The 21,671-nt window shown below is 43.4% G+C and overlaps 1 protein-coding gene across 1 annotated transcript in view; it reads left to right on the top strand.

Moving 5' to 3' along the window:
- The first annotated feature begins 1,609 nt into the window (after window positions 1–1,609).
- The window catches only part of EOGT (EGF domain specific O-linked N-acetylglucosamine transferase), a 36,494-nt gene continuing 16,432 nt past the window's right edge, over window positions 1,610–21,671 (top strand). Inside the window, exons 1-9 of the mRNA XM_042979390.1 lie at window positions 1,610–1,701; window positions 2,501–2,721; window positions 5,305–5,528; window positions 6,672–6,772; window positions 8,128–8,236; window positions 11,184–11,278; window positions 11,620–11,724; window positions 15,718–15,824; window positions 19,054–19,157. Coding sequence (XP_042835324.1) covers window positions 2,712–2,721; window positions 5,305–5,528; window positions 6,672–6,772; window positions 8,128–8,236; window positions 11,184–11,278; window positions 11,620–11,724; window positions 15,718–15,824; window positions 19,054–19,157 — 855 coding nt within the window. The 5' untranslated portion in view covers window positions 1,610–1,701; window positions 2,501–2,711. The remainder of the gene's footprint in view (window positions 1,702–2,500; window positions 2,722–5,304; window positions 5,529–6,671; window positions 6,773–8,127; window positions 8,237–11,183; window positions 11,279–11,619; window positions 11,725–15,717; window positions 15,825–19,053; window positions 19,158–21,671) is intronic.

Raw genomic sequence — 21,671 nt, 5'->3', positions numbered from 1 at the left:
GGCTCAGGTCACGATTTCACGGTTTGTGAGTTTGAGCCCCACTTTGGGCTCTGCGCTGACGGCTCAGAGCCTGGAGCCTGCTTCCGATTCTGTGTCTCCCTCTCTCTCTACCCCTCCCCACCTCATGCTCTGTCTCTCTCTGTCTCAGAAATAAATAAACATTTTTTGAAAAATTTAAGATTGGTATTTTGGGTAGAAATTCTATGTTACAAATAGCTGCTGCAGAATCACTCTCCCGTTCTTAAAGCTCTATCCTATCTTGTTTCCTCTGAGCCTGAATGACCACAACTTAATATTTAGCCATTTAAAATAGTACCATGTGTATGTGACACCAATTTAATTGACTTGTATGTCCTTGCAATGAGATTAACTTATTTTTAGAAACTTTTCTCAGGTATTATGTTTAAAAACTATATAATAAATATAAATATATGTCACATGGCTTAGTGAGAAAAATTTATTTTAAATGATTACAACTCATTTTGGATACCTAACAGGAAAGCTCCATTTTCTGTACATGACAATAATGGGATGGTGACAAGTAAGCTTAGAAGCACTTTTAAAAATTACTGCCTTTATTGGTATGGGGTGGGCAAAGTATGAAATTAGAGAGCAGTAGTTCCCTTAAAGGCAGTCTTTAACATGAAGAGTAAATGACTTGATACTGTGAAGTGCTTTAGGATTATGCCTGGCACATGTCAAGTTATTCTGTGTTTTAGCGGTGTTGTTATTTGGGGGAAAAATCCAGACAACATTCCTAATTTAGCAGATAACTAGTAATACTTCTCATAACAGCATCTTCAAAAAGTATTTAAAAAGCACGTAAACCTTTGGAAATAAACTGTCGTGTTTCTTTAAGGTCATAGGAATAGTGGTGACTCTGTGAGCGTGTTTATTTTGATGGCATCAACCTTTAGTTAATCAGTTCAAGTTGGGTCCGTAATGCTCCTATGCTATACGAGATAGCATTCTAGAACCCAAGGTGTCCAAAGTGAAGACAGTGTGGGGGATGTGCATTCAAATAATTATGATAAAATAACCCATATAATTATAAAGGAATTCAAATAATTATAAAATAATCTAAGGATCAAACTTCAACTCCGCAGAAGAGCATTTCAACTTGGCGAGTTGCCCCCAAGTACGGAGAGAAGCAAGTATCCCGGAATCCCCGCCGCCAGAAGGTGCCGCCAACTCCGCGCTCACGTTGCAAAGTGAAGGCGGCAACTTCTCTAATGAACCAGAAGGTAACCCACCCGCGTCAGGAAGACGCAACCAGAATGAAGACCGGGAGAGTCAGGTGTGCCGTGTCCTCCGAGCGCCTTATCGCCTCCCCCCGAGGGGGCCGGTGCAGCTTCGAGACCCCGCTTCGCTCTCCGGCTCAGCTCACGGGGCCGGCTCAGAGGCTCTCCCTTTCCGCCCGCTAGCGAGGGGCAGCGCAGACCGAGCCCCCGCCCCGCTGCCGTGCGTCCCGCGGGCGCGCGCCCGGCCCCGGCTCCTGCCCCTGCCCCTCTGCGGGGCTCGGGCCCGCCTCCCGGCGCAGGCCGCCTCGCTGTCCCGGCGGCTCCCTGGCGCCCCCTGGCCCGGCTCCGGCGCCCGAGGTTTCCGGTGAGCCGCAGTAGCCGGTTATGACGACTCCGTGCCCCCGAACGGCGGCCGTCTCCTCCTCCTCCTCCTCCGCAGCCCCGGCTCCCCCGGCTCCAGGTGGGACTCGCTCGGCGATCCGCGGAGCCCTCACCCGCCGCCCTCCCGCGGCCGCCGTGCTGCGCGCGCCTCTCACGCCGGGGCGCCCGGCGCGCCTTGCCCGCGGGCTGCAGCCTCTCCGCGGACTCCGCCGGCGCCTTCGCCGCCTGCGGGCCGGAGAGGCGGGCGCTTGGCCCCTTCACGGTGCCTGCAGCGGCGCGCGGGGCTCCCGGGAGCCCGCCGGCCACGGGGAAGGATGCCCTTCTTCCCCGCCCGCGCCCCGTGGGTCGGGGTCCCAGACCGGGGCGAAGCCGCTTCCCCGGGCCCCTCCCCGGCACGCCGGGGGCCGGGTGGAGCGGAGGTGTGGTGCTGGGTGGCGGGCGACGTGCGGGGATCCCCGCGTCCGGGAGGTGGCGGCGTGGGTGCGGAGCGCGGAGTGGGTCCGGAGCGCGGCGGGGTGGCTGCGGAAGCGCGCCCGCCGCCGACCCCGCCGCCGCACCGCTTCCCGTTCTCGCGCACAGCTGGTGGACCTCCCCTGGGCATCTCAGGCAGCCGCCGAGCCCTCTCCGACCCCCTTGCCTATACCCACCGTGGGACCTGTGGCCCCAGTGGGGGCCGAGCCATTTAGGAGTCCTTGTGAGCCTCAGATGCTTTCAACTTTTCGTGTGTCCACTGCCTTCTTTAGACTGCCCAAGCTCTGTCACAAGGCACTGCCCACTGTGTCACCCACTGTGGTCCCTGTCAGCCTCGGGCTTTAGCCTCTCGTCTTTCATGCTCTTACTTTTTTTTTTTTTTTTTTTGCCCCTCCTCCACCTTTTAGGCCTGAGGAAATCCGGTCCAGGAATACAGAAGAGGAGGGAGCCAGTTGCATTGCGCTGAAGGAAAGTAGCGCAGCGCTGAAGCTTTCATCTGCTGGAGAAGTGCAGACACCCTGCCCTGGGGGACCTTGCAAGACGACCGCGTTCCGACAGGCTTTCTGCCAGGCCCCGGGGTTGTGCTTTCATACTCCAGCAGCCACCCCCTTCTAGCGTATGCAAGTGGGTACGTGCCCTTTGCAAAAGCCTGCTTTCTGGTCTGAGACTTCAGATTTTTCCCATGACTTAAGTTACTCCTTCTGCATGGATCAGTGAGTTTAGTTTTGGCTAGAGCTCAGTCAAGGACAGTGGACCTGAACACCGGAAGGTCAGGACTTAGTCATAGCAATGACTTCATCACTGGAAGGGATGAGCCAAAAAATAGGCCATTATGCCTTTTGAAAGGTAAGGCCCGGAGTAGTAAATAGTAAGGTTCAAGTAGCAGTATGATTCAGTGCGCAGAATGAATAGGGTCAGAACCAGGAACATTGTTTGCCTCTAGGAAATGGTTAATCTACAAAGTGTCCCTTTGGCCTGTACCAGTTGGTGACTGTATAAAGCAGGCTGTGTCCTGCTTACCATTAGAATCTGGTTAAAGTTAGAGTGTTGAAGATGGTGTCTTTGACTTTGCTTTTAGCAGCATGGTGTTCATTAGGGAAAAGAAAACTCACTGAGTCAGGCTCTTTGCTTACAGAGTGTCTCACTAAATGTTTGGTCTTCCACTGAGACGTTATCTCACTACGTTGTTTTCTCTCTTAATATTTCCTTGAATCCAAAATATCACCTATATGATAAGGTCTACGTTAGCATTCTTTTAAGGTAATATGTTTCATTTCTGACAGATTTCAGATACCTAAAGCATGACAAAAGCTTCTGTGTGGTTCTGAGAATTCAAGAGGTCAATATTTCCCTGATAAGTACACTGTTAGTATTAATATGTATTTTTAAATTTTGTAAAATTGCTATCAACTCACTGTTGTATAAAAGTCATAACTAACAATATTAATTCAGGTCACTTTATAACAGGTAACAGTATATTCTTCAGAGCCACGAAAGAACCCACCATATTTACTACTCCAGAGGGGAAAAGGATTCCTTTTCACTGTCCACACTCTTTGTTATGAAGCCTTGGCCTTGGAACTTGAAGCTGGATTGAACATTGAAGTTTGTTCCTAAAGGCCCCGTCCTTGTGACCCAGGGTCAATGAAGGCTGATTCTGAAAGCTGGGTTTTCCAACATGCCCTGATGACTGTGGATCTTGCTGGGGAGTAGTTACGTGTAATATAGCCCTATCATTCAGTGGGAAGAGCCCTTTTTTTTTTTTTCACAGAGCAAAATATACTGCTAAAGTGAACAAGAAATGGTATCATTATGGTCTGGATACATAGGAGAATTCTAGTCCCTGAGATTTAATCCTTGTGGGGTGAGATAGACATGTAGTAAGGTCCCATGATGGTTATCGTCTGTTTTCATCTTGCTGATGCAAGATGGGGACAGAGTAATGGCACAGTCTCTGAAACAGACTGCCTGAATTTCCCTCCTGGAGTTTTCTAAGTTGTAGTTACTATTATCATAGATCATTATGACACCCACTAGAATGTAAGCTTCACGAGGGTAAGGGGTTTAAGACCACATCTTCATTGCTACATCCTTGGTACTTTGAACAGTACCTGACACATAGTATGAACCCATATACAATTGTGATTATTAGGTGTGGTTTTTGTTTTTTTTTTTAATTTCAGAGACAGAGAGTGCAAGAGGGATAGAGGGGCAGAGGAAGAGAGAGAAAATCTAAGCAGGCTCCATTCTCAGTGTGGAGCTCGATGCGGGGCTCAATCCCACCATTTTGGGATTATGACCTGAGCTGAAACCAAGAGTCAGAACACTCAACTGTGTGAGCCACTCAGGCATCCCATGATTATTAGTTTTTATTCAGCAGATACACATATCCTCAGAGCTTTTGCATTTTCTTTTCTTCTCTCTCCCTGGCATGATTTCCTTGCTCAAAATTCAGGTCTAAGCTCAAATATTATTTAGCGACCTGTTCCTTCCCCCCCACCATACCACATGGCTTTAAACATTTATTTCATAAACACCTATATAGCATTTAATGTGCCAGGTACATCTAAACATTTTACCAATATTTAGGTCACAACAGCCCTATGAGGAAGGTTTATTATTATTTCCATTTTACAGTTGGAAAAGCTGAAGCACAGAGAGATTAAATAGCTCAAGATCATACAGCCAGGAAACTGTAGATGGATTCAAACCCAATTGGTCTAGTCTCAAAGTTCATATTCTTAACCACCATGCCGTGTTATCTATCATATTACCTACTTTCTAGCATCAGTAATATGTGAGTGGGGTCACATCGAATCCTTCATCCCGTTTTCACAAATAAAGTTTTATTAGAACACAACCACCCCTATTCTTTAGGATGGGCTGTGGGTTCTTTCATAGCAAAGGTACTGTGGCGTAGTACCTCAGAGATTGTAGGACCTCCCAAGCCAAAAATATTCACTATCTGGCTCTCTACTGAAAAGTCTGAAAAAGGTTATAAGCTCCAACAGAGCAGGAGCCTTTCTTGTTTTGTTCAAGCCTGTGTACGGGGTAGCCCCTAACACAGTGCCTGGCACAGAACAGGTGCATAATAAATGTCAAATAGAGGGAATGTTACTCAGTAGAGTTCGGTGTCTTTATATTTAGCTCTTGATCTCTTTGACCTTTAAAGGATAGGCCTTAACAAAAACCTTTCCAATTGGATCTCTAGGTTTGGAGGTTGCTATGTTAATGCTGCTTATTCTTGGAGTATTGCTTCATGGTGTTTCACTGAGTGGCCAAGAGGAGGCTTCTCCCAAGGCTGATGGCATTCCAGGCGAACCTCTGTTTAACTACGCCAGCATTCGCTTGCCCCAGGAACACATTCCCTTCTTTTTGCACAATAATAGGCACGTTGCCACGGTCTGTAAGAAAGACTCCCATTGTCCTTATAAGGTAGGTATTCGTCTTGTTTTTTCTCCTCTTAGTTCTTTTTAAAAGGATTTTAGTCCTGTTTTATAACCTGAACTTGATGGCTGCATTCTGTAAGGTAGTAGTAAGACTGTTTGCATTTCATCTAGTGCTGCTAAGTGACTAAACTTTGCTTTTTAAAATGATACCCCATTCATGAGAGTGAGATTTAAAGTCGAAATCACTAATAAAATTTAAAAGCTAAATCACTAATGAAATAAATAGGCGGCCGATACTATTGGTATTCTCTGTAAACAAAGTAAATTAGATTTTGGACAAAAGGTCTAGGTAAAAGCAACCGAAGAACTTCACACCTCTTCTTTCTTAAACTGCTCTTGAGAAGGTCTCTTAGCATTTAATTTCGGTAATAACACCTCCGCCTCTGTCTCCACCTAATTATGACTGTTACTATGGCCTTCCTTCTGTTTTAAGGTTGTTGGAAAGGCCTCAAATTGGAGCCCATTAAGACGTCTCACAAGGTCAGGTCGCAGAGATCAAAGCTGGGCCTTGTGAAACGCTTCCTTTCCCATGGAGCCCACACAGGAAGCACATGGACAGGCAGACCTGGGAATGAGACCAGTCTTACTTCTGGGCCTTGCAGACAAGCAGACTAAGCTTTCTGGCCAACAGGAGCTGCTGGGTCCCCCCAGGACTGCAGAACTGTCCCGTCTTGTGGCGTCTTGTGGTGTCTCTCCTTAACTTGATTGATGAGTAAAGTTGCTGATCCATCTAATTTGTGGTTCTTTTGATCATAGAAATTTCATTTTGTGACTCTTTGGGGACTGCTTTTAGAATCGCTTTGAGCACTGAGAAAGGCAGTTTCATTAGGCTACTTGAGGAAGTTCCAATGCAAGTGGTCTTTGGGAATGTAGGTAAAGCCTACACTTGGGTTGGGTCACAGACGGACATGGTGTTGGGGGAGTGGTGATTAAATACCATTGTTGTTAAGAACTTTGAGACTGCCATTCTTAGGATTTATTCTAATGATTTTTATTACATGAATATGTATTATAAGATGTAAGAGTGAAAGTTCTGTAAAGATTTGTTTTCTTCACAGAAAAAACTAGAGTCGTCTCTCAATGTCCGAAAAAGGGAGACTAGTCTAAAAGTACACGTTTGTTTTTTTAGAAACACTTAGAGAATCTAAAGTTCTGCTGGGGTTATGAGAAATCCTGCAAACCAGAGTTCAGGTTTGGCTACCCTCTTTGTACCTACGTCGACATGGGATGGTAAGCTTCTAGATGGAATCCTCCTCTCCTTTAAATTCTTATCTTTTTTTAATGTCTATTTATTTTTGACAGAGAGAGGGCATGTGTGGTGGTGCACAGAGAGAGAGGGAGACAGAGGATCCCAAGCACACTCCACACCGTCAGCACAGAGCCCGATGTGGGGCTCAAACTCACAAACTGTGAGATGATGACCTGAGCCAAAGTCGGACACTTAACCGACTGAGCCACCCGGGCACCCCCCCCCTCCCCTTTATATTATCCTTCTCTGCATTGTATGCTGATGCCCCACTTCCCAGACAAACTCTTTTGGTTTTAGATAGTAATTCTTTTAGATATTAATTTGCTTCTACAGTGATGAATTCAAGTTGACTTGCCTCCCCTCCTTCTTGCCACCCTGTGCAGGAATATGTCTTTTTACCTCTACCAAGAGGGAAAAACAATATGGATCACTAGAAAATATTTTACCCCAACAAACACTAAAAAAAAAGATAAATTGATGGCTCCCTCTTTTTTTAAAAAAAAATTTTTTTTAAACGTTTTTATTTATTTTTGAGACAGGGAGAGACAGAGCATGAACAGGGGAGGGTCAGAGAGAGGGAGACACAGAATCTGAAACAGGCTCCAGGCTCTGAGCTGTCAGCACAGAGCCCGACGAGGGGCTCGAACTCACGGACCGTGAGATCATGACCTGAGCCGAAGTCGGCTGTTTAACCGACTGAGCAACCCAGGCGCCCCTGATGGCTCCCTCTTGAGTGTGGAGGAGAGTGTGAAGTATATACAGTAGGTAAAGCCTACACTTTAGTTGGGGCACAGATGGACGTGGTGTTGGGGGAGTGGTGATTAAAGACCATTGTTAAGAACTTTGAGGCTGCCATTCTTAGGATTTATTCTAATGATTTTTATTACATGAATATGTATTATAAGATGTAAGAGTGAAAGTTCTGTAAAGATTTATTTTCTTCACGGGAAAGGCTAGAGTCATCTCTCAACATCTGAGAAAGGGAGACCAGGCTAAAAGTACACGTTTTATGTTTTAGAGACACTTAGAGGATCTCAAGTGCTGCTGGGGCACCAGTGCATACCAGCTAAAGAAAATACAGTAATTAGCAGCTCGTTTTCTTGAGTTCCAGATGACCCTAACTTAATAAATTTCTGTTGTGTATTTTTAGTAAAAGAAAGTAAGTCTGTAAGTAACTTATTTTGGTATCTTGATGTCTCAAAGGAGTTACAGGAAGATTATGATAGTTCAAAAAAATTAATGGCAAACTTTTAGCAATTTCATCTTTAGAAAGGAAACTCAAGGCTCAGAAAAGTGAAAAAGAGAAAAATAATGGCATCTTTGTGATTGCGAATAGGACAGATACCCTTGAATCAGCCCAGGACATATTCTGGAAACAAGCTGACTTTGGATATGCCGGAGAGCGACTGGAAGAACTTCACGTGCTCTGCCAGCCTGAGGAAACGGTGCGTGTTTATTTTCAAATACTCGTTAGTGTTTGGGTTTTCATGTAAAAGCAAGGCTCCATGAGAGGAATCCTTACTCATTTATTGGCTTCAACTTGAAAAAATTTTTTTATGTTTATTTATTTTTTGAGAGAGAGAGAGTGAGTGGGGCAGGGGCAGAGAGAGAAGGAGACACAGAATCTGAAGCAGGCTTCAGGCTCCGAGCTGTCAGCACAGAGCCCAACAAGGGGCTCGATCCCAGGAACCATGAGATCATGACCTGAGCCTAAGTCGGACGCTTAACCGACTGAGCCACCCAGGTGCCCTGGCTTCAACTTTTATTTAACTTCTAAAACAAGTTGTTCTGTGTCATTTGGAAGCCATGTCCTCATTTTCACACATATCTCAGAAGGCCATATTTTGAGACAGTTAAAATATAACTAGGTTTAGAATTTTCCCCCAACATAGGCTAAAGAAGATAAATTGCTTCTTTCCAGATTCCCTCGCAAGTCGTTTGGGACGGATGATACACCCCCACCAGACTGCTCTGTGTTTGTTTAGGACTTGATGGTTTGCGAAAGGCTTTTCTCCTTGTCAGCTAGCTTGACTTTCGCAAGCCTTAGAGCAGATAGACAGGGCAGGGATTACTGATGCCATTTGACCAGAGAGAAAAACAAAGTCCTCAGAGAGGTTAAGCAGCTTCTCCAGGACCACGCTTGTAGACTTGTACGTCTAGAACTCAGATACAGATCTCTTTCTGTGTGCTTTCAACCGTGCACTGCCCTCAGTGGGTCAGCCATGCACGTTGCTAAGAGCCAGTTCTGGGTGGTCAGGAGAAGAGCAGTCTCCACAGGGCAGGGTTCAAAACCTGATTCTTAGAGCACCCAACCTTGCCATGTTTCAGTTTCTTTTCCTTTCAAGCCATGCCTGTGTCATAGCTTATGGTGGGATGAAATGGAATTCTGCTTGTAAAAATGCTCAGTGTGGGACTGGGTTTCCAGCAAAGGGCTCAGGATTAGTTTTTAAAGGTTCATGGCTTATAAGCACTTACTATTATTCTAAATTTATTTATTTATTTTGGGAAAGAGAGAGAGAGAAGGAACACAAACAAGGGAGGGGCAGAGAGAAGGAGAGACAGAATCCCAAGCAGGCTCTGCACCATCAGCGTAGAGCCCAGTGCAGGGCTGGCACTCACGAAGTGCAAGGTCATGACCTGAGCTGAGATGGAGAGTTAGACGCTTAACCTACTGAGCCACCTGGGCACCCCTGTAAGGACTGATTATTATTTTTTTATTTTTTTCTTATTTTTATTTTATTTTCTTATTTTTTTAATTTACATCCAAGTTAGCATATAGTGCAACAATGATTTCAGGGCTAGATTCCTTCATACCCCTTACCCCTTTGGCCCATCCCCTCTCCCACAACCCCTCCAGTAACCTTCTGTTTGTTCTCCATATTTAAGAGTCTCTTATGTTTTGTTCCCCTCCCTGTTTTTGTATTATTTTTATTTCCCTTCCCTTATGTTCATCTGTTTTGTCTCTTAAAGTCCTCATATGAGTGAAGTCATACGATTTTTGTCTTTCTCTGACTGACTAATTTCACTTAGCATAATATCCTCCAGTTCCATCCACGTAGGTGCAAATGGCAAGATTTCATTCTTTTTGATTGCCGAGTAATACTCCATTGTATATATCTACCACATCTTCTTCATCCATTCATCCATCGATGGCCATTTGGGCTCTTTTCATACTTTGGCTATTGTTGATAGTGTAAGCACTTATTATTAAGGTCTCCTATCTGCCAGGGTTCTTGAACCCTGGCCATGTCTCTGACCTCTCAGGGGTCTCTGTTATCTCCAGGCAATCTAGAAAATTTTTAAAAAATTCTTAATTCACTTTCATTAAGAAGTGGAATATGTGCTCTGTGGCGCTTTTGGAGATACCACGTAATAGAACTTGAAGCAATTGTAAGGAGGTGGATGAACCCCGAAGGAGGAATTTGTGGCTTTAACCTGCACTGCTGCTGACACCCTTACAAGACATTGTTTTGTGTATGCCACATAGTTTGGCTGGAGCCCAGATGTTCTTGTGGCGGGCACAAAGGGAGAGCCATTCCACACCTCACACACCTCCTCCAAGGCAGTTTGTAGAATGCTTTCCTGGACAAGATCTACAGTGACACATTTTGTGCAATCAGAATATGATCTCTTACCAACTATGGATTCCAAAACACCATGTGGGTTAAGGTTAAGGCCTTGTGTTCATTGGGAATTACGGGAAAACAATAAGATGGCATTTAAATCCATAAATAAAATCCAGAGCAGATAACAGTTTTTGAAACTGTCCCTATTTCAGCACAAACCAGATTGGTTAAAAAAAAAACAAAAAAAAAACAGGCTCTGGTAGTTGACTCTTTTGCTCTTTTATTACAGTGATTTAAAAAACATTGCCCTTTTACTGCTGTTGAAAGAGAGACTCTGAGAAGTTTTGTAGTTTGTAGAAAGCACCTCTTATTAAAATTGGCAACTGCCCTTCCAGCCTTCACTTTAATGTCTCTTAATGTGTGCATTCTTCTTTGTTGCATTTGGCTTGGCTTTGAAAAATGCTTTTTCTCATAGCTGTGAGATACTGATGGCTCTAAGAGCTTTTTTTTTTTTTTTTTTTTAGAGCACAGCAAAACCACACATAAAGCTCTTGGCCTTAAAATTTGAGATGATATAAATAGAACATCTGGGAGTTTTCCCAGTAACCTAAAAGTGTGCACACTGGCAAAACTATGCTTGACCAGAGTCTGCTGGGGAGGAGAAAAATGCATCAACAGAAGCAGGCTTTCAGAAGCTGTTCTCATCACGTGGTGTGGTTTCAGCCCGAACATGTACATCCTGTCAATCTGTCTAGCGAGGCTGAGTGTGTCCTCGAAATGTTAATACCTGGAGTTATTTTTTTCTTTCTTCTCCACCTTGTTTCAGAATGACTCAAGTCTGGTATGTTCCCGTTATCTTCAGTACTGCAGAGCAACCAATCTCTATCTTGATTTAAGAAACATCAAGAGAGACCATGACAGGTATTTCAATGGTTGATGTTAAAATTGAATAGAAATTTGGAAATATTTCCAGGTCCAGGGATATGGCTTGGACTTGCTTCATAGTAATATGGCGATGAGGTCGGGGAATGGGTGGAGGATGGAAGCCCAGTCAAGCCACAAGCTGATCATTGTGAAGCTGGATTATGGGTCCATCAGGTTTCTGTACCATTCTGCTACTTTTGTTTATGTTCGAAGCATTCTGTTTTAAAGAGTTAAATTCTAACGAGGAACGGATTTTGTAAACCACATTAGTTACATCCTGTGTGCTTGAACAGTGATAAAATTTTTCAAACTCCGCTTAATTTTTTGTCATCCACCAGATTTAAGGAAGATTTTTTCCAGAGTGGCGAAATTGGAGGACACTGTACGCTTGACATTCATACATTGATGTCTCAAGGTCAGCGCAAAAGCCCTCTGCAGTCCTGGTAAGATTTAAAATATATATATACGTATATATATATATTTCTAAAATATTTGCTTTTATTTCTGGCACTTGCAGACCTTGGAAGGGACTTTTAAATGGAAAATGTTACTTTATTTGTAGAGAATTTGGCATGAGCCTCCAGGGAGTGATGGCTACAGAGTGAATCTGTCAGTTGTATTTGAATTAAATATATGTTTATAAAATATTAGGAAGTATGATACACGATTTACTGACTGCCAATGAAAGAAAAAAAATCTGTTCAAAAATGAAATTTTATTAACTCTTCATAATTGTGCATGTGTTTGGAGAACACATTTTTTATCTTTAAAAATTTTTTTTCTTTTTACATTTATTCATTTTTGAGAGATAGAGACAGAGTGTGAGTGGGGGAGAGCCAGAGAGAGAGGGACACACACACAAAATCCAAAGCAGGTTCCAGGCTCCGAGCTATCAGCACAGAGCTCGACGCGGGGCTCGAACCCATGAAATATGGCATCATGACCTAAGCCGAAGTCAGACACTCACCACCTTACCTTCCAGGGGCCCCAGGGGAACACATTTTTTAAAGAATTAAGTATTTAATGAAGTACGTAACAAGCATATAGAGGAGGGTACAGTTTGGATGATGAAGAAGTGAACCTAGCTGTATAACTCTTACCCTCGTGAAACATAGACCATCACCAGCACCCAAGACTCCTCTTCAAAGGGAAACCCTGCCCCGACTTTCAACACTTCTGATCAGCTTTTTGAACTTTATATAAACTGGAGAAAATATTTTGATTTAAAACATATTTCTGAAGTTTATTTATCTACTTTGAGAGACAAAGAAAGAGAGAGAGAGCGCGGCAGTATGAGCAGGGGAGGGGCAGAGAGAGGAGAGAGAGAATCCCAAGCAGGCTCTGCACTGTCAGTGCAGAGCTCATTGTGGGGCTTGAACCCAGGAACCATGAGATCATGACCTGAGCCGAAATCAAGAGTCGGATGCTCAACCGACTGAGCCACCCAGGTGCTACTAAAACATTTTTACTAATTCTTTGGTCTAATTGACTATATCTAGAAATTAACAAATTAGGGTACATTAAAAAAACTTTTTTTTAAAACTTTTTATTTGGAAATAATTGTAGACTTCCAGAAGTTTAGACAGCGCAAGGAGTTCCCATTCTACCCCTATCCCAGCTTCCTCTAATGATGACATCTAACATAACCACAATGATCAAAACCAGGAAATTGACATTGTTGCAATAATATTAAGTAAACATAGTTGAATTTCACCAGTGCTTGCATGCACTCTTTTTTATTTTTTATTTTTGGATGCATAATTCTGTGAAATTTATATCATACGTCTGTGTGCATGAAACCACTAACACAATCAGGACACAGAACTGTTCTGTCATCTCAAAGAAACTCCCGTGCTACCCCTTTAGTCTAGCTGAGCACTCAGTTCCAGCGTATATGTTACATTTTCCACGTGCCACCTAGCAATTGTCCAGCAACAGCTGGCTGTCCTACAATTCAACTCAATTCTGACACCATCTACCCAGAGACAACATCAGATCCCACATAGGTTAAGAGCTCATTCCCACAAGACTGTCCCCCCGCCCCATTTTAGACCCCAGTTACAAGCCCAGGGGATCACCTGTGCTTCTGACTGATCCATCGGCTGTAGATTGGGTTAGATTTTGCTAGAGTGGCTCAAGTAACCTAGAGAAATATTTTGCTTAGTAGACTACCAGTTTATTCTAGAAGGATGTAGCTCAGGAACACCCAGATGGAAGAGTTGCATAGAGCAAGGTGTGGGGAAGGGGCCCAGAGCGTCTGTGCCTTCTCCAGGCACCCCACGTGTTCCCCAACCCAGAAACCTTCCAAGTCCTCTCCTGTTAGGTTTTCGTGGAGGCTTCATTACCTCCATGACAGTTGATTCAAACTCCAGCCCTTCTTTATTCCCCTAAGGTGTGGGGGTGGGACTGAAAGGTCCAACCCTCTAATAATGGTGATTCTGATTGGGTGATGTGGTGATTCTTCTGGCAGCCAGCCCCCAACCTTAGGGAGGTCGAAAAGTGCCTCATTAGTGTAACAAAAGACACTTTCCTGGCTTTGAAATTCCAAGGGCTTTCTCCCTTGGCCAGAAATGGGGATGAAGACCAAATATGTATATATCTTATTATAAATCACAATATCACAAGTCACATAGGATAGTCTTATTTAGTGTTAATTTTTGAGGCAAACATTCATGCTCAGCAAATCCTTCAGGATAATAATCTGCCATACATTTATAGGGCATTTTACAATCCGCAATGCAGTATCTTCCTTAACTGAGGTTAAAAATCAAAATTCACCTGAGTAACTTTGAAGATCCTAGTTGGCTTTATTCGGCGATTCATGAATTGGGCAGCATCCCATCTAGCAAACAGAGAAGAGCTCCAAGAAGCTGTACAAAATGCTTCTGCTTTTATAGGCAGAAGGGGGCAGGGACAAGAAAAGAGCAGATCCCTTCATCTTCCTCTGGGGGAGGTGGACTCTGTGTGGTAGATGGCCTTGTTGGTGCTGACCAGAAAATTACGGACTGGCTGCTTAAGACTCCATTCCTAGAGAAGTTGGAAAGTGTAATTAGGTTAGGCATTAAGCTTCAGTTTGGTGATGTGGGCTTAGCACAAGTGACTCCATTTTGGGCCTCTTTTTTCTTTTCAACACTTAATGTGAGTTTTGCAGTAGGAGTTCCTCTGCTGCAGTGAGCTGTTTGATTACCTAGTATGTTTTGATATCTGATTTCACATGGTGGTAGTTCCCTCTGGTGTATTTATATTAGTAATTTATTGCCATGTAACAAATTACTCCCAAATATGCACTAGGGTATATTTTCATTCATTATCTATTTGATAACAAACTACTCCAAGATTTTACAGTTTAAGACAACAAACTTTATTATCTCATGAAGTTTCTGATGGTCAGGATTTGGAGGCAGCTTAGCTGGCCGGTTCTGGCTCAGGATCTCTCACAAGGTTGCAGTTCAGCTGTTGACAAAGGCTTAGCCATCCCTAGGCTCAAGTTGGCTTGGAGACTCTGCTTCTAGGCTCCCTCATGTTGTGGTAAATTACACTTTCTCTGTGTCTGGTGCCATGTTTTTGCCACATGGACCTGTCCCTTAGTGCTACTCACAGCATGGTAGCCGGCTCTGAGAGACGGAGAGAGAGAGAGACTAAGCACGTGCCCTAGGATAGAGGCTTCAGTCTTTGTGTACTCTAATCTCAGAAGTCATATACCATCATTTCTGCCATATTCTGTTCATGGGAAGTAAATCACCAAGTCAGGCCCACACTTAAGGGGAGGGAGTTAATCTCTACCTCTTGAAGGGAGAAGTATCAGAGAACTTGTGCACCTATTTTTGAAATCACCACAATAATTCGGCATTGTGTGTATTTTAACAGGATTTGTTTGATATTTGTTTTACATCAGTTGTCTCAAAGATGAAGAGTTACAATCTTTAGGTTAATTATCTTTTGGCACATGCCCGTGATTATCTTCTTTTGTAGGGAAGAAAACTGTGCCATATGGTCTCCAAAGGCATTTTCTGAGAAAAAGGCTTTACTTTCTAACGGGAGGCTTAGCTGTCTGCTGTGTTTCTGAGGCACTCAATAATTTTTGGAATGCCATCTGTCTTAGAATCCTAAAGTCTACCACAAGATCACAAGAAGGCTTTTTGAATCTTCCCACTTTACTGGTAGATTATTTAGCCAATGCATTGTGTAGATTTCTTTTTTGTCTGGAAAATTCCTGCTTCATCTTGTACATGAAGCTGTCATCTTTCTTCCTTGTCTCAATCTTAAAGTCATTATCAAGTTATATAAATGTTAGTAAGTTTGAGAAGTTCCACTTGTCTTCATAAGAGCATATTCTAGAAGTAAAGTCCCCCTAATGAGCACATCCTGAGTTACAGTATTATAGTAGGAAGTTCAGGAGGATCCGTTTGAAACTATCTCCCAACTCTTAATTCCAGGTTTGCTGAGCTACAAAGCTATACTCAGCTCTCCTTTAGACCCATAGAAGCTACTGAATGTGACGTTGTTATTGAAAAACCAACCTACTTCATGAAACTGGATGCAGGTGAGAAGTTAAACTTGCCTGTTATTTATTTATCAGTGAATAAGGCATTGCTCCTTCTTTGATATGTGTATGTAGTGATTTCCTGTGACTTTCTGGGAGGCTGTGTGACATTAAATAGTGGGTTTGCTTTTTGAAGTGGGTTCCTTCTCTGAAGAAGGGAGCTAGTTTGAACTTCCCATTATATGATACTTTCGGTATTTTAGTGGAGACCTGGACATTCGTATCAGATGACTCTATCAGAATCAAAAGATGAGAGAAAAAGGGTCTATGGACACCTTCTGTAGCTAAATTTACCCCATCTGGTTTCTGCAATAACTTGATTTGTGTTGTGCTTCCTTAGAAAAAATTTAAAAGGAAAAGCCATGTATATATCGTGGGTAGGAGAGGAATGCCCTTGCTCTTCTGGCAGACTTTCTAAAATCCTTTCCATGACTGAAGGGAAATGAAAATTCCTCTGAAGTTAGCAGTGCAGTGTATTATTAGGGGCAAAAAGTTAGTTACATTATTTTCCCATTTGTACCTATAGCTTCTGACTCTCAACTTTCAAGGACAGCTTTAACTTTGTGAACCAGTTGTCCCAGAGAGGAGAAACGTGGATCGTGCTATATTATGTGTCTTATTATGAGAGAAAAAGATCATGGAGTGCCTGGGTGGCTCAGTCAATTAAGTGTCCGACTCTTCTGCTCAGGTCATGATTTCACAGTTCTTGAGTTCAAGCCCCGCATCGGGCTCTGTGTTGACGGCATGGACCCTGCTTGGGATTCTGTCTCTCCCTCTCTCTCTGCTCCTCACCACTTGCTCTCTCTTTCTCAAAATAAATAAAAAACAGATTTTAAAAGAGATAAAGGTTATTCTGCCATGCCATATCAAAATGCATGAGGGGCCGGGCTTCCAGTGAAATATAGAGAGCTCTCTGTCACAAATATTTCAGAATTACTATAATGTATTGATCATATTTTTAATGCTTCTGTTTTCTGAAGCTGTAATTCTTATATAACAAAGCATTAGTTTCAGAAATCAGACCCGTTGTGGATTTTGGAATGAGAGCAAGTAAGAATGCTGTGTTCGAGGTCCTGACTCTTGTTTTAAATATGCAAATTGAAAAGGGGCAAAGAAAACTCTGTGATCTGCCTGAAAAGAGGTGGATATGTATGAGCTGTTAAATGGATGCCCCTACTCAGGCGGTAAAATGGGTAAAGTAGGAATAATAGGCTAGCGTAGCCCCGGGCTGTTTCTTTTCCTATGTTTGTAACTCTTTTTCTTCTGACTACACCCTCATCCTGTTTCCCTTTTCACATTGACTCTTACCATCAGAGAATGAGCATTTTACAGAGCATGACTCATTCGGGGGCACATTTCTTGAGAATGGGACCCATGTTTTCTCCTTCCTTGGCCACACTGGTCTGTGCTGCGTCCCTCAGTACCTGTTACAAACTTGCCGGATGATCCATGGGGGAGCTAATGTGTGCTGTGCGCTCATCTGGAAATAAGGATGTGTTGTCATAGAACCTTCTTTTTCTTAGTAATTTGAAAATGTGCTCTTTGCCAAATTGTTCTGAATACATAAAGGAGTCTTTCCAAATACTCATCTAAGATTGCAGTCTAGGGGAGCCTGGGTAGTTCACTTGGTTGGGTGTCTGACTTTGTCATGATCTCACAGTTTGTGGGTTCAAGCCCTGCGTCGGGCTCTGTGCTGACAGCTCAGAGCCTGGAGCTGCTTCAGATTCTGTGTCTCCCTCTCTCTCTGCCCCTCCCCAGCTCACACTCCGTTTCTCTCTCAAAAAAAAAATAAATAAACATTAAAAAAATTAAAAAAAAAAAAATTAGTTACCAGTCTAAAAATAATTTTTTTCTCTTTGTTTTATTGAGATGTAATTGACATAGAGCACTGTATAACTTTAAGATGTACAGCATAATGACCTGACTTCTATAAACTGAGTATTTTTTACTCTTATTTTCTGGCACACAACATTATTATTCACCGTGGGAATGAAGTCAGAATATTTTATGATTTCTGCTTTTCAGAGTCACTGTTTTTCTTTTCAAATGCATGTTTAAAATTTTTTTTTAATGTTTGCTTATTTTTGAGAGAGAGACAGAATGCCAGCAGGGGAGGGGCAGAGAGAGAGGGAGACACAAGAATCCAAAGCAGGCTCCAGGCTCTGAGCTGGCAGCACAGAGTCCGACGTGGGGCTCAAACCCACGAACCGTGAGATCATGATCTGAGCCAAAGGCGGACACTTAACCCACTGAACCACCCAGGCGCCCCAAAGTGCATGTTTTGAATGTCAGTTCTTGGAATCTCGTCCCCTTTAGATTTGCACGCTGCCAGTTTGGATACTGGGTCCTGCATACCTAAGTCGAAAGAGTGCATGTTTGGTTTCTTTTTAATGACCGACTTACAAATTTAGAAATAGCTGCACACACACTCCCTTCGCCCCTGTTTGACCCGGCAGGATCCAGGTTGTCTTCATTACAGTTTCCCTCTGTGCCAGGCGCAGGGCCGGATACTTTTAGGTACATTTTCTTTGCATTCCTCCTAACAAAGCTGGCACCTAAGTATAAGGATTTCCTATTTCTCCTAGAGAAGCTAAAGCGTGGGGACTTTATCACCTCTTGTGAAAACCTTGCTCCTGAATGGCTGAGCTGGGATTCAACATGGTTCTTCAGACTCCAAAGTTCATGCTGTTTCTATTAGAACATGAGACACTCAGCCCTTTCAAATGGTAGTTGGTTAATATTTTCCCAAGAAGCAATGCTATAAATAGCGATTAAAAAGGAATGAAAAATACTAAAATGTTAAAAGTGCCATCATTGTCCATACTTCTATGGTAAATACATATTGCTTGATTGATTTAAAAAAATAAATGATCATAAAAAATAAAATTACTCTTTTTGGACTTACAGTTCTACTGCATTTTGAGCTAAATAGACTTCTCTTATTTTTTTCTTGGAATTTACTGTTCATTGGTTACTTAGTGTATATAGGGGAAAATGCATTCCTGATTTCTAAATGGACAATTTTAAAGTGATTTTTTGAACCCAATCATCAGTTAATTGAGGACTTCCCAAGTACAGATCCTTTCGTGTTTGGAAAAACTCTTGTTTTTCTCCCAATTATTTTCAGCTAAAAGTCTATCACACTGTAAATAGGTGGGGTGAATAAAAATTGTTTAATCCTTTGCTCTTTGGGGTTAATTAACATCGATTTCTTTTTTTCCAATACCAGGTGTTAACATGTATCACCACTTCTGTGATTTTATCAATCTTTATATTACTCAGCACGTTAATAATTCATTCAGTACAGATGTGTACATCGTGATGTGGGACACCGTAAGTAAGAACATGTTCTTGGCTTCAGCTTTTTTTCAAAAAAAAATTTTTTTAACGTTTATTTATTATTGAGAGACAGAGAGAGCCAGAGCATGAGCATGGGAGGGACAGAGAGAGAGAAAGACACAGAATCTGGGGGCACCTGGGTGGCTCAGTCCGTTGGGCATCCGACTTCGGCTTAGGTCATGATCTCAAGGTTTGTGAGTTCGAGCCCCATGTCGGGCTCTGTGCTGACAGCTCAGAGCCTGGAGCCTGCTTTGGATTCTCTGTCTCCTTCTCTCTCTGCCCCTACCCCACTTGTGCTCTGTCTCTCTCTGTCTCTCAAAAATAAATAATTGTAAAAAAAAATTAAAAAAAAAAAAAAAAGACACAGAATCTGAAGCAGGCTCCAGGCTCCGAGCTGTCAGCACAGAGCCCGACGCAGGGCCCGAACTCACAAATTACGAGATCGTGACATGAGCCGAAGTCGGAAGCTTAACCGACTGAGCCACCCAGGTGCCCCCTTTGCTTCAGCTTTGCCTGGCTCAGTAAATGTGTGAAATGTGATGTGGTGAAATGGGAGTTTTCTAACCCACACACATTTAAATATACACACATGTACACACCGATGCAGATGGGTGTGAATGTGTCTGTGCATATGCATTTACATGTATGCATACATATGGGTATGCATGCATTTGCACGTATATATCTTTGTTCTTTGAATTTTGCTTTTTTTTTTTTAATTTTTTTTTTTTTTTTTACGTTTATTTATTTTTGAGACAGAGAGAGACAGAGCATGAACGGGGGAGGGGCAGAGAGAGAGGGAGACACAGAATCGGAAGCAGGCTCCAGGTTCTGAGCCATCAGCCCAGAGCCCGACGCGGGGCTCGAGCTCATGGACCGTGAGATCGTGACCTGAGCTGAAGTCGGACGCTCAACCGACTGAGCCACCCAGGCACCCCTGTTCTTTGAATTTTGGAATGAAGCCATGGAAGATTTCTTTCCCCCTCTGTGCAGGTGAAGCCCCAGAGACCTGTGCTCAGTGTTTCTTTGAGAGAGACATGTGAAGACTGTCCTTTGCTTAACCTCTGTGACCTCCCACCTGACTCCCATGGGGAGATCTGGCCTCTGTTTCACCGTGTGGCCTCCTGTAATTACCACCTACCTTTGCTTAACTGTAGCTTCCCTTTCCTACTTGACTGATGCCAGATTGTGCTGTATCAGGTCACTACCCAGGGCAAGTCTTAGGTATATTAGCACGGTCTTTTTTTCCCTTCTCCTTCTTCCCTTATCTAGCCCCCCACCTACCAAGGTAACCCCAGAGTTGCCCCAGTACACTCAGCTGGGAAATGGGATGATTCTCGTATCTCCCTCAGTATCATGGATGAACCATACAGTATGCGAAGAGTCACAGTGCCTGGCTCTGTGTGTTGTGTGCTCTGTGTGTTGACTATGACCATGGCAATGATAGGGAGGACAAGTGGTTTATGGTGCACATGAGAGGCTGCCACTAAGAGGTCATTAAAGTTCACCTAGACATTCCAACTCACAAGATGCTCATAGACCCCCTCTTGGCACAAGTCTGTTGAGAACATTCTTGCAGGCAGGGCAACTTCAGGCATTTCTTCCAGGGAGAGTCCTTCCAGAAGCCTGAACAGCATAGCTCAGGTGCAAGGGGTGGGGATCTTCCTAGGGCAGGTACAGACACTTCATGTCCCACAGAGGCCACTATCTCCTGCACCAGCTATGTTGGTAGAGCCCCCAGGATCCCCAGAAGAGACAGCCAGCTCCAAGAGTCATGGTGCCCTTTCCCAGTCCAGACACATTGTACCCGTCAAGCCTCTTTTTAAATCGCAAACAGGGGCGCCTGGGTGGCTCAGTCAGTTGAGCTTCTGACTCTTGATTTTGGCTCAAGTCGTGATCTCACAGGTTCGTGGGATCAAGCCCTGTGTTGGGCTCCACGCTGGGCTTATAGCCTGCATAGGATTCTCTCTTTCCCTCTCCCTCTACCACTCCCCGGCTCATGTGTGCTCACACGCATGCTCTCTCTCTCTCTCTGAAAAAAAAAAAAAAAATTAAAAAAAAATTTTTAGAAAAATCACAAGCAGTGTTACTTAGAAACACAGTTGGCCCCTGCCATCTTCATTTCCAGAGAGAAGAGCCAGACAGTTAAATGAAGGTTAGATTCTCGTGCAGGATTTGGGGAAGTGTTTTGTTTTCACAGATACGAGGCTCATAGTGGAGCTGCATAGAAAGGTTTCCTTTATCACTGCTCCATAGACTTGTAGTTTGATTTGAAGTCTGGGGAGAATTGGTTGATAATTATTCGCATGTGAATAATGCAGTCTTTTGATTTTCTTCTTTGCAAGTACTTTTTTTTCTTTTTTGCAATACTTTGCAACTCAAGTATTCCCTCTTGAGTTCCAGTTTTGCTACCATGACAGTTTCATTTCTTGAAACTGTTTTTGTGAGCAAAGGACGCAACAGTTCCTTTCTCTTTTCTGTCAGTGCTTCTAGGCCACCGTCACCAGC

The sequence above is a fragment of the Panthera tigris genome, chromosome A2, assembly GCF_018350195.1.
Source record: "Panthera tigris isolate Pti1 chromosome A2, P.tigris_Pti1_mat1.1, whole genome shotgun sequence".
NCBI classification, from domain to species: Eukaryota; Metazoa; Chordata; class Mammalia; order Carnivora; family Felidae; genus Panthera; species Panthera tigris.
The sequence above is the reverse complement of the archived record's forward strand: the minus strand, read 5'-3'. Positions and strand labels throughout refer to the sequence as shown.